Source organism: Poecile atricapillus, chromosome W, assembly GCF_030490865.1.
Source record: "Poecile atricapillus isolate bPoeAtr1 chromosome W, bPoeAtr1.hap1, whole genome shotgun sequence".
NCBI lineage: Eukaryota > Metazoa > Chordata > Aves > Passeriformes > Paridae > Poecile > Poecile atricapillus.
Window position 1 is genome coordinate 25,779,329 of NC_081288.1, and position 11,532 is coordinate 25,790,860.

At 38.9% G+C, this 11,532-nt stretch overlaps 1 protein-coding gene across 3 annotated transcripts; it reads left to right on the forward strand.

Annotated features, from left to right (window-relative positions):
- The first annotated feature begins 297 nt into the window (after positions 1 to 297).
- On the forward strand, positions 298 to 11,264 carry LOC131591786 (neutrophil cytosol factor 4-like). Of its 3 annotated transcripts, none has more exons than XM_058862839.1 (10): positions 298 to 508; positions 2,411 to 2,495; positions 3,633 to 3,786; positions 4,108 to 4,178; positions 5,562 to 5,689; positions 6,711 to 6,768; positions 8,419 to 8,517; positions 9,256 to 9,386; positions 9,480 to 9,545; positions 10,321 to 11,264. In XM_058862839.1, the coding sequence occupies exons 1-10, from the start codon at positions 477 to 479 to the stop codon at positions 10,547 to 10,549; spliced, it is 1,053 nt and encodes a 350-aa protein (XP_058718822.1). In that variant the 5' UTR covers positions 298 to 476; the 3' UTR covers positions 10,550 to 11,264. The 3 variants fall into 3 exon arrangements, with proteins under 3 accessions (XP_058718822.1, XP_058718824.1, XP_058718823.1); XM_058862841.1 differs by having other exon boundaries at positions 316 to 508; positions 10,325 to 10,494; XM_058862840.1 differs by lacking the exon at positions 2,411 to 2,495 and having other exon boundaries at positions 316 to 508.
- Positions 11,265 to 11,532: the final 268 nt, after the last annotated feature.

Below are 11,532 nucleotides of genomic sequence, written 5' to 3' on the forward strand. Positions count from 1 at the left end.
GGATCAGGAGTTTTCATCCTAGTTTACAAATATTAATGTAGAGGTGTATATGGGGACACTTTAACTGAGGCAAAACAGGCTTTGCTGAGCCCACTCATACTGGCTTTCAACAGAGGCCAGAGCTAGCTGCAAATGTTTCAGAGGAGGGTGGACAACAGAATATGTGGCTCATAGTTTGTGCTTTTTCTTGGGCTTTCAGTTTCTCAATTGTGGCAGTTTTGAGACATGACCGACATCACAGAACAGTCTCTCTTTATTACTGTTTTCCCCCTGGTACTTCCTCAAACTTGTGGGGGTGGGGAGGTACAGCAGAAATCGTCTGACACTGAAACATTAAAAAAAGATCTCTGAGGCCTTGCAAAGGAATGTTGTTTCATGCAGGGAGAATTACTTTGACTTTGTGTTCATCCTATTAAACCAGGAACTGCTCAAGAAGTAGAGGAATAGATCTTAGTCATCTGGATTTAAGAAGAACCATGTCTCTTCCCCGACAGCTGCGAGAAAAGAGGTAATGTGTTTCTCCCTGCTCCTGCCTCCCCACAAGCCTCATGTAACTCCTGTGATCTGTTTGGTTAATTGAGATATGAGCATCTTTGGTGATTCTAAAAGGCTTCTTGTTATCATAACTTCCACACTATTAGGCTGCTTAGGGTTATAGAGCAGACCATTTCTTATGCTGGAGTGGACTTTCTTCTTTTTGTGGGGAGTATCACCACCTAGGACATAGTGGGTCATTGTCCTCTTTATAACTGCAAAACAGTTTCCCTTTTACTGGAGTTTATGATATGAGTGTTTGTGATATGACTAATTATATATCCTGGTCTCCATAACCACATCCCTCTTCACAGTAAGGGGTAGTATTTAAAGTATTGTGGGTGGTGCTGATTCATGGCATTCTCCTCATACACCAAACTATTGCAAGATGTTGCATCATTACTTCAGAATTTCAAATGGGCTACGCCCTGTGGAAGCCCCTGCTTGGGATATTCTTCTAGAAGAATAAACTAAGACAACAACCACTTTTTTTTTTTTTTCTTTTTTTTTTTTTTTTTTTTTGTGTTATCAGACTATTTAACATTTTCTCAGCTTGGCATTTCTTAGATGACCCTTTTAAAAGCCCTTCTATATCTCATTTGTTATCCTTTCTTCCTCATTCTAAATGCTTTTTACTCAGGTTTTAATATAAATATCCCTCTAACAACACTGAATTAAAAGACTGAAGCAAAGGTGAATTTATCTGCTGCTTGTCAAAGCTGTTGCACCAAGGGGAAGGTGGTAGAGGAAGAAGCACCTGCCAATCCATGCTTTTTTGTTGTGTGGACAGTACAGACCAGTAACTTGACTTTGTGGTCATATGGCTGCTCGTTAGGTGTTCCTGCAGCGATCCTTCCTTCTTACTTCCAATCCAATCCTTTCTAGGATTTGCAAAGCTTATTCCAACCTTGCCTACTTCCAAGTGTTCCTTCACACATTTTTGACATTTTCAAATAAGTATCTTTGTGCTTGCTTCAGGTTATCTGCTGTTAGGGGCCGATAAATACCAAGGTTGTAGGTTTGATCCCTGTGTGGGCCATTCATTTAAGAATTGGACTGGATGATCTTTGTGGGCCCCTTCCAACTCCAAATATTCTGTGATTTGGAGATGAATCTTATCTGCTATGACTGGGAGGTGTCTCTCCAAATATTTGATAGCCTACTCTTTTTTTCCCCAAGCCTCTTTTAAGAGTTTGCTTTATTGTGATGTTTACAAGAAAACTTGACATTTTGATAGCTGGTGTAGGCATCACTAGTTTTGATACAGAGTTTTTGTTTCTTTGTTCTTTTTCTGTTTGTTTGTGTTTATTTAGTTGTTTCTTTTCTTATATGTATGTGGTACATTTTACACATCTTGCACAGAGTATAAAGTTTTTAGGATTTAGCTTTGTGCTGTCAGTTTCTACAGCACCTTGTATAACAAGCTCTTTTCTCAGAACTGTTTCCTATTCCCTACAGTAATGCAGTAATAATAACAGCATAAATCATGATATATAATGATCTCCTTAGAATAAGATCGACTGATGCAGAGTTCTTATTGTAAATCTTCTAGATCAAGGAAGGATTAAGAATGCATCCACAGCTGATCACATTTCTCAGGAAAAGCTTAGCAGTTCAAGTGTTTGTTTTGTAGTCCTGCTTCTCGAGGAAGAATAGGAATGAGAGGGGTATTGGCCACTGACTTGTGCTAAACTTATTGATATTTGACATCTCAAGATCAGACCTCCAGAGGAAGAGAATGACACCATGAGTTTCTAATGTCTTCATTTTGATACTAGAAAATATGATACTGTCTATCTTTGTTCTGTGTGGCATAGGATACCTCAAAGGCTATAACCAGTGTGAGTAACCTAAATCTTCTGTTCTTGCTTCACAGTGATTTTGACCAGCTTCCAGATGATGTACCTGTTTCAGCTAATATTGCAGATATTGAAGAGAAGAAAGGCTTTACTAATTACTATGTAAGAAGGGAGATTTATCCTGCCTCTATATGCCTTCACCTGTGACTGGATTGGTTGTGGGAAGCAAAATGCGGTTAATCTGGTGTAATTGCTTTTTGGCATGGGTAGTTCCATGTGGAAGACTTATTGCTTTATTTTTCTGTAATGGAGTATAGTTATCCCAGATTCAGTCTAAAAACTTAATTTCTGAATGAAATGTGGGAAATATCCTCTAACATCATAATTCTTTCCTGTATCTGGTTTGTTTCCTGTTGGAGTCCTGTACCATTGGTGAAGTTAGTGGAAAAGTAATTCAGAAGGTAGAAAGGCAGAGTCTTGTTTCATTTTTCCATGGTACTGGCAAGTTAGGATGCTCCCATCTTCACAGGAGGTAGTATATTAAGACACAAAAGAGCACACAGGAAGGGAATATTAGGGAAAGGCATTAACATTTTCTGAAGGTTTGAATATGACCAGCTCAGTCTGACTTCTGCTGGAGACACTGCTCATAAAAACACTCCCACTGCAGAATTCAGGTTTTACACCGGAATAGAGTGATGTTTCATTGCTGTCTTTATGTTTGTGGAAGGATCTGGCTGCAATACGACTCAGAGGCCAATGCATGGAAATGTGGGGTTCCTTTAGAGCAAAGCAATTTTGTCAAGAGATAAAATAAAATAGTGGTTGAAGGAGGGCAGACCATATTTCTGCAATTGTGTACATTAAAGTCAAAAAGAAGTATGAATGTCTTCAATTCTGATGTCTGTCTCTAGATTTAGATCTCCAAGTTCTCTTATTGTAAAATATTTGTATTTGTCTCCCTAATGTATTTTTTTTGTCACTGAAGAAAAGTGTGCAAGCATAAAGTTGAATGTAGTAATTTCATGTTTCCTTTTAAGATTATATAATATAAAGCAGCCACAGGGACATGCTTCATATGCAAGCTGGACCCACACAAATACCACACTGGTGCTACCCTGTTATTTCCTAGTTCCTGAATTTGCAGATGCTTAACTGAAGGCTTAGGAGCTCTCTGCTCCTAAGAGAATATTCCCACTAATGGAGCACTGATCTTATGATCCTATTTTATTCCTCACATTCATCTGGCGAGTATTTATAGGTATGAACATCAGCCTGGATCCCTCTTCTCTGTTTCAGATGTTTGTCATTGAAGTAAAGCTTAAAGGTGGTGGCAGATACCTGATTTTCCGGCGCTATCGTGAGTTCTACGCCCTGCACACCAAACTAGAAGAGAGATATGGTCCAGAGAGCAATAACAGCCCATTTACCTGCACACTGCCTGTACTGCCAGGTAAGCTGTCAGTACCAAACCTTTGCCTAATTAGCAGCTTTCTCAGCTCCGGGCTGTCCTAAAGAGGAATGCAGTGAGAGAAGTAGTTGTGACAAGGAGATAATTCCTGGCTATGGATGCCAGAGAATGTTCCATTGACAGTCCCTTCATTTGTGGTAAAGTTCATTTAGAAACCTTAAATCCTCTAGCAAATATGTAGGTTTTTTTGAGCTTCTACTTCCTCTTGATTCTTTTCTCTGACAGCCTACTTTCTTTTTCCTTTTTTTTTTTTTTTTTTTTTTTTGTCCCTTCAATAACTGTCACAGGTTTTATATTTTCCAGGAAAAGTTTTTGTTGGTGCCAAAAAGGAAATTGCTGAGAACAGGATTCCTATCCTAAATGTCTACATGAAGGTAAAACTTAATTTTAAAGTAAAGAATGCACTGATCACTTCAGATACTTAGCCATTGAAGTCAGCTAAGACAGACAGTTCTATTAGAGTTCTAAGTATCTGATTCTCTCTGTACTGCTTTCCTGAAGGGACAGTGCTCACACTGTGGTACAGTCTGGAGTCCCCTTCCCCAGATTGTTCAGACTGTAGGATCTGCTGGCATATGCAGTTCACAAAGGCTCACTCTCTGCCTTCACATACAGATAGATATCCTTACCAAAACCCCCAAGATGTATGAGGAAATGGTGAATCTCCAGGTTTTGCATGAATACAGAGTTGGAGTGTGCATCCAAGGGATTAGGAGTGGGTGTGTGGCTTGTGCTTTAACCCTACCCACCATCTAAGTGCCATGCAGCCTCTTGCTCACTCCCTCCTCCCCTAATGGAATGGGGAGGACAATTGGGAAATGGTAAAACCCATGCATTGAGATAAGAACAGATTAATAATTGAAATAAAGTAAAATGCAATACTAATAAATAATTGTAATTGGAAGGGAGGTAATCAAAAAGAGATAAATAAAACTATAGAAGAACAAAACCAAATGATGCGCAAAAATTGCTCGCCACCAGCTGACCGATGCCCAGCCAGTCCACTGAGCAGTGATGAGTAGCTCCTGGGCAACTCTCTGCAGTTACATACTGGGCATGATGTCCTGTGGCATGGAATATCTCCTTGGCTAGTTTAGACCAGCTGCCCTGGCCATGCTCCCTCCTGACTTCTTGTGCAGCTCCTCACTGGCAGGACTTGGGAAACAGAAAAGTCCTTGGCTTAGCCTAAGTAAGCCACCAGTTAGAGACAACTAAAACATCTGTGTGTTACCAACATTATTCTCATGCTAAATCCAAGACACTGTACCAGCTACTAAGAAGAAAACTGACTCACAGCCAGAATCAGGACAGGTAGGTTTCTTGGAGTACCTGAATTACAGTGAAGATGCAGCATACACCAAGGAGAGATATTCTTCGTGTGCAGGTTAACTGAAGACCTGAACTTCAAATCAGTAAAAGTCTGAAGCACTGGCTGAGACTTCCACTACTTAAGATTGCCTTCTTTCCACAGTCATTCATGTTCTGAAGAAAAATACAAAAAGCAATTTACTCCTGCAGTAAATCAGGTACAAAAAGAGGGAAGGAATATATTGGCCAACTCCAGGAGTAAAGAGGAGAGACTGTCAGCTGTTCAGCTGTGTCCTGCTGAGTGAGAAGGGAGAGGAGGGAGATTTCTGGCAGTAATGAATATCCTTCATGATCCTGTAGGTCAGAGAGGCATATTTGTTACATGTAAATAAATAGAGAATTGGTCTCTCCCACTGTTACACTCTGCTTCCTGCTTGCTCTTGGCACAGAACCTACTCTGCCTCCCTGCTTGGGTGTTGATGGATGAGGATGTACGGCTGTTCTTCTATCACTCAACCTTTGATGGTGAGCAGGTGCCTCACAGACTGAGACGGCTTCGCCCACGGACACGCCGAATGTAAGTGATTGACATGTTTTTTCAGTGTTGCTTGATGTAAGAGATGTCCAGTTTTGGGGGCAGGGGGAGAGGGATGAGGATCACCACTGTGTTTTCCAAGTGAATCCATGAATCCCTAATTATGAGGGTCATTGTGGTGGAGTCAACACAGAGTGTTTCTTATTTTCAGTAATCTCAAATTTCTAAAGTGGATGTGGTACTTGAATTAAAGGAAAATTTGTAAATGAGAGTATACCTTGATTTTTAAAATTAAATAATAAAAATAAATAAATAATAAAAATAAATAGAAAATAAAATAATAAAACCCTGTCTATATTTCTTTAAAAATACTCTCTATAATAACGTGCAGAATATACAGGCCAAGCTTAAGGACATAGGCTTGCATCACTGAAGTCAATGTGAGCTTTGGCACTGAATTCAGTGAGAACTGGTTCAGACACTAAATGAAACTGAATGCTTAATTTGTTCCTGTCCTTTGCCTAAACAGGGGTCTGTCCTCCATAGCAGCATTGACACCCCTTTGGAGAACTGCTAAGTAGACGTCATACTTCATTACCCTTCAGATAAATTAATTCTCCTTTCAGCATGCAAAGATGGACTCACTTCCTTTTCACCTACCTCAAACAGTGCAAAAGCTGCATGTGTATATGATGGCAGAGTTTGAACTAAATGCTGCAAAAGCTAGAAACAATGATGCCCAGAAGACAGAGTAGGGGGACCGAGCAGTGCTGTGGAAAAGAGGTCCAGAATACTGGCTGCATTGAGAATTCCATCTGTTCTCAGCAGCAGACACCATCAGATTGCTGCAGCTCTGCACTGAAACTGAGAGAACTAGGGCAGTGTTGTTGCATCCATATTTATTTATTTCACTGCTGCACACAGATTCTCATGCAGCTTCTCTGGTGATCTATGGCGTACATGCCCCTTAAACAGTAAAAACACAGACACTGCATACTGACTGTGTAGCATTTTTAATGACTTAGAAGGTTGTTTACCTCCCTGTTGTCTCATTTCTTTTCAGTAAGAGCATTTCAGATCAAGTGCCTATTTTTGACCGCACCGCAGCTCCACGGGCTGAGGTGAGTACTCTGCACAACCTGTCATAGGACAAGAGATTAAACTGTTTTACTTTGGTACCTCATCCATCAAGTTACCTTTTTCAATTAGAGCTCGGGGAAAGAAAGTGAAATCAACAGAGAAAAACAATAGATTTTAACAACAGGGAATGAAACAAAGGATGGAAAGAGGTGTTCTGTTCCCTATCACTTGAGTAATAAGAAGGTCCATGGTGAAATCAGAATGACAGGAGATTCAAAACTGAGACATGTACAGCTTACTGCCAAATTTACTGTCCACATTTGCATAGTGCTACCCATAAGTTAAATCTAAAACAGGCATAAGCTTCAGCTTCATTGACTTCATCATATACTTAAAAGCTTTGCAGGCATCTTAGTATTTTCTGTAACATAAATGTTCTGCTGAAAAATGCCCATACTCTTGGTCTTTTGTGGTATATTTTCTCAGTATTAAGCACGTGAGACTGCTTCGTAACCAGTATTTGTCTGAGCAGGATCTTGCTTCCTGAAACATGTGACTTTGCCATATAAGATTAAAAACCCCATGCGTCTGCTTTGAGGTTTGTTGGTTTAGTTTTTTACACAGAGAATGACAGGTCTTGGAACAGTCATATCTCTTGGGTTTTCTTTATTAATTTATTTGTACTGAATATACCTACCAGAACTTTTCAAAAGGTGAAAAAAGGCTTTTGAAAGAGCTGTTAAGCAGACATATGAACCATCCGCGCAACATTTTTCTATTTTTTATTTTATTTCTTTATTTTTTATTTTTTAGCCATTATTTTTGGGTTTTTTTTAGTTTTTTTTTTTTTTTCTTTTTTTATTAAGAGAACTCTTGGCATTAACAGGACCAAAAGAACCATTGCAATGCAGAATAAAGAAGTTCTTTTCATTTTTGCTCCACTAAGACCATTTAAATGGCTGCCATGTTCGCAAAGGACAATGGAGGAGATGTGCATTTTTGACAACTCAGCCATTTCAGCTATCCAACCTTTTGCTGGGGTGGTAGCATGTATTTGCCTCTTGTTTTTTTTTTGGTTTTTTTTCCCTGAAGAGGGCATCTAAGTTCCATTTTAACAGCACGTCAATTTCCCAGGCTTTTCCAAATCTCCCAGTTCAGCATACAGACCTGAAAGCTAGATGTTAAAGCAACAGTTAGTTACCCTTAAATTAAGACACAACAGTTCTGCAATTTTTTAAGCCTCTTTGTGATATTTTGCAGCAAATCTAAAAGCTGTAAAGCTGCAATGAGAAATAATATATTATTTCAATTCTCAGGATTTCAAGCTGTCAATTGGCTTCAGCTCTGTTGTCTTACTTGCTCTTAATTGCTTTCAACTTATGTATATTTATTTCTCTGGTGCTCAGTGTTCTGCCACTTTAAGAATCCTTATATGTAGCTCTCTCAGGGCCATGTTTATCCTAGTGCTTTCACTGCTTTTTCAAAGCAGTTTTGTGTGAGCTGAGCATGAGAAGAGGTTATGAGAACTGCAGACTATGGTCAAATACATCTGACCTTATCCCAGAAATATGTATGTGGTGATAAAATGCACACTGCCTTGCTGCTTTATGCTTTCTCCTCAAGAACACAGCAGAAAGATTTGCTTTTGTAATTCTGTGAATCAATAATTTTGAGGTTATTACTTTCCACAGGCACTGTTTGATTTTCCTGGAACCAATAAACTGGAACTCAGCTTCAAGAAGGGAGATTTGATCTATCTACTCAGCAAAGTAAACAAAGACTGGTTAGAGGTAAGACAGCAATAGCAGTACTGAATGATTAGCATACCTTGAAATATATGAGTAGAAAGGGCTCTCCTGGTCCTGTGACCTGCCTCTTCCTTTCAAGGAGAAACTGTACCATAATCAGGTCTTACTGTCAAGACTAAGTCCTTGATTCCAAATTAGTAATTGTTTGGTTACTTGATGGTTTTTAGCTTACAAATTTTCTGCCCTCCAGCCTTCAGTTTTCATTTGCATTTGCTTCTGCTGGAATGTTTTTAAATTCTTTGGAAGTGATTAGAACACAGAAAGGCCACAGAAAGGAGATGGAAACTCCATTTCAGTGATTAATTGTTTTCTTGCCTCAGGGTGAGTTGATGTATGCTTCATGCTTCATACCACAACACACGTCAGCCTGATTAGAGAGAACTTGGGTAATGCAGCAGTGTTCTGAAAAAAGGATGAGGGGAACATACTGTGTGTTTGCTGATATGATATCTCTGCTTGCTCAAACACCACAGCCTTCCTTGCTAACCATCTGACTTTAATTTTTTACACACTGTTTCACTCCCCTGCCTAGTATTTGACTATGTAATTTTATAATCTTTGAAGGGATGCCACCAGGTCACTTCCATAGAATTTATTTTCTTGATTATAGTGGAAAAATTCTTACTGTTGTTTCTGTGTAAATTAATTGAATTCCAGAACCTATTGCATGTGGCCAAAATGGCATGGTTTTCTTGACTCTAACATTTCCTATAATTCCAGGGAACTGCTGATGGTGCCACTGGGATTTTCCCATGTGCTTTTGTGAAGATCATAAAAGATTTACCACAGAAGGAAGACACCGTTAATAAAGTTCGCTGTTATTACTATGATGAAACTGTGAGCACTGTCAGGTAGTAATAAAATAGTCTTCCAGTTTATTGCTGAAGAAACACCAACAATTCTCTTGTCATGATATGTAATGATTAGATGTATTCTAAATGCAGGGATATCTCAGTGGATGAGGATCTGAGCAGCATTCCATCATTCAAAGATCTAATGGCATTGATGAGGTACAATGCAAGCACTTGATTATATATTTGATGCTTAAACATTTGTCAAGCTCATTCTGGTTTGAGATTTTCCGCATTTTACTTGGTCATCACTATGTTTTGTGTATGAAGTATTTTCAAGTGTCTTGAAGAAGTTGCACTTTGACTTGTCCCAGGGCCATCTGTGCAGATTCTAGTTCTTCTTGGGACTGTCAATGAGTAAGGAATGAGGCACACTTCTGACTCAATTGTGATGGGTAGAAATTTCCATTTCTTGTACTAAGAGCCATACTCCCATTAAAGTATCTTTTGTCTAGGACATTTCTTCAGGATGTAGGACATGGCCTTCTAATACTTGCTAAGCTAGTGTTAAACTAGATTAATCTGGTTTTGAACATCAACAATTTGGAACATTAAGTATTTGTAAATATTGGTAATAGAGCACCTGTTCTAATATTCTTACACTCTTCAGGAAGAGGAAAAATAAGTAGGCAAAAGTGGGTAGTAGCAACCATCAGCTCTTTTGCATGGTTATTCTATCAAACACACAGTTGAACTGTGCCATTTATGTGATGTTACTGGAAATGGTTCTTGGTTCTGATAGATTTCTTAGCTTAAACACAACACAACATGAATATGGCTATATGATGTACTAGCTGTATCAAGAAAGCCAAGACACCCAAGGCTTTGTGTGGCTTTTATCAAAATTAATTAGATTGTCAGTATGTTGTTCATCATGTAGCACCTCCCAGGCATTCCTTGATTTCTGGGGATCAATCAATTTCTTTTCTCCCAGGCAGGAGTTTAACCAAGATGACATTGTTTTGAATTACCGGGACCCCGATGGTGATCTGATCCGCTTGCTCTCTGATCAGGATGTTGAACTCATGGTGTCTCAGAGCAGAAGAAGTCCCTCTGAGAAGCACTTTTTCCCTTGGAAGTTGCACATCACTCACAAAGATGACTTGGGTGTCTACAACACTAGTCCAGGAACAGGTGCTACTCAAACAGTAGGAGCAATATAAGTGCTATATAGATATCCCTCTCTGCAGGCAGTTTCCTTCAACATGTCTTTGAAGTGTCCTTGAAATTAGTAATTTTTAGTAATATATTGCCTTTCAATGTAAAATCTGTACTTAGTTAACTTCTTCAGCTTTTTAGCACTCATCAGCAGTAGAGACATCTACATAGAGACCAGAGAAATTGAGGAATAGAGAAATAAAATCACGGGCCATGTTCACAAAGTTAATCTGCAATAGAGGTCTCCTGAGCCCCTAGACCTGCTCTAGTCTCTGTTCTCACTCCCAAGACTAATCAAGTGTCCAGAATGTATTCATAAACTTTTCTTTTTTTTTCTGGACTCCTATAAATTTCCTTATCTGAAGGTTTGTGTGCCACTGCGTAATTATTTATCTCATGTTGGAGTCTGATTGGATGTTCAGAGTTTGTCCTAGGAGCATCAAGAAAACTTTTTTGGATTTCAGTGAAGAAATTGCAGGTCATCTTAGCTTTCTTCTTTTCCACTGACCAGTATATTGATTTCTGTGAATCAAACCTAGTAGCCCTGCGGTGTTCTGTATAGACCTTTATATAATTGTACAGTCTACTTATTTTTCTGGGAAAATGTGTAGGATGTCTAGTCAAACAGCAATTTCTTCTCTATCTTCTGCTTTGTGACACTGCAATTCAGAGTAGAACTAACAAGAAATTACTGTATCAGATTCTTCAATAAATTAAGTTCATCAATTTTTATTTAAAAGTGGTTTTTTTGGGGTGTGGGGAGTTGTTGACATTATTTTACTAAAATAATACAAAATGTAACTTCCTGCTTCAGAGGCATTGTAGCAATGCAGTTTAGAAAAGAGATGAAGTAATAGCAATGATTGCGCCAATGGTATTACATGTTGTGATACATAAGAAAATGCACTGTTAAGTTTGAAACCTGACAGCATGTATGGTCTGCAAAGGTTCTGGTGTGCAGGATTCCCTGTTACTTGTTCCTGGAGTT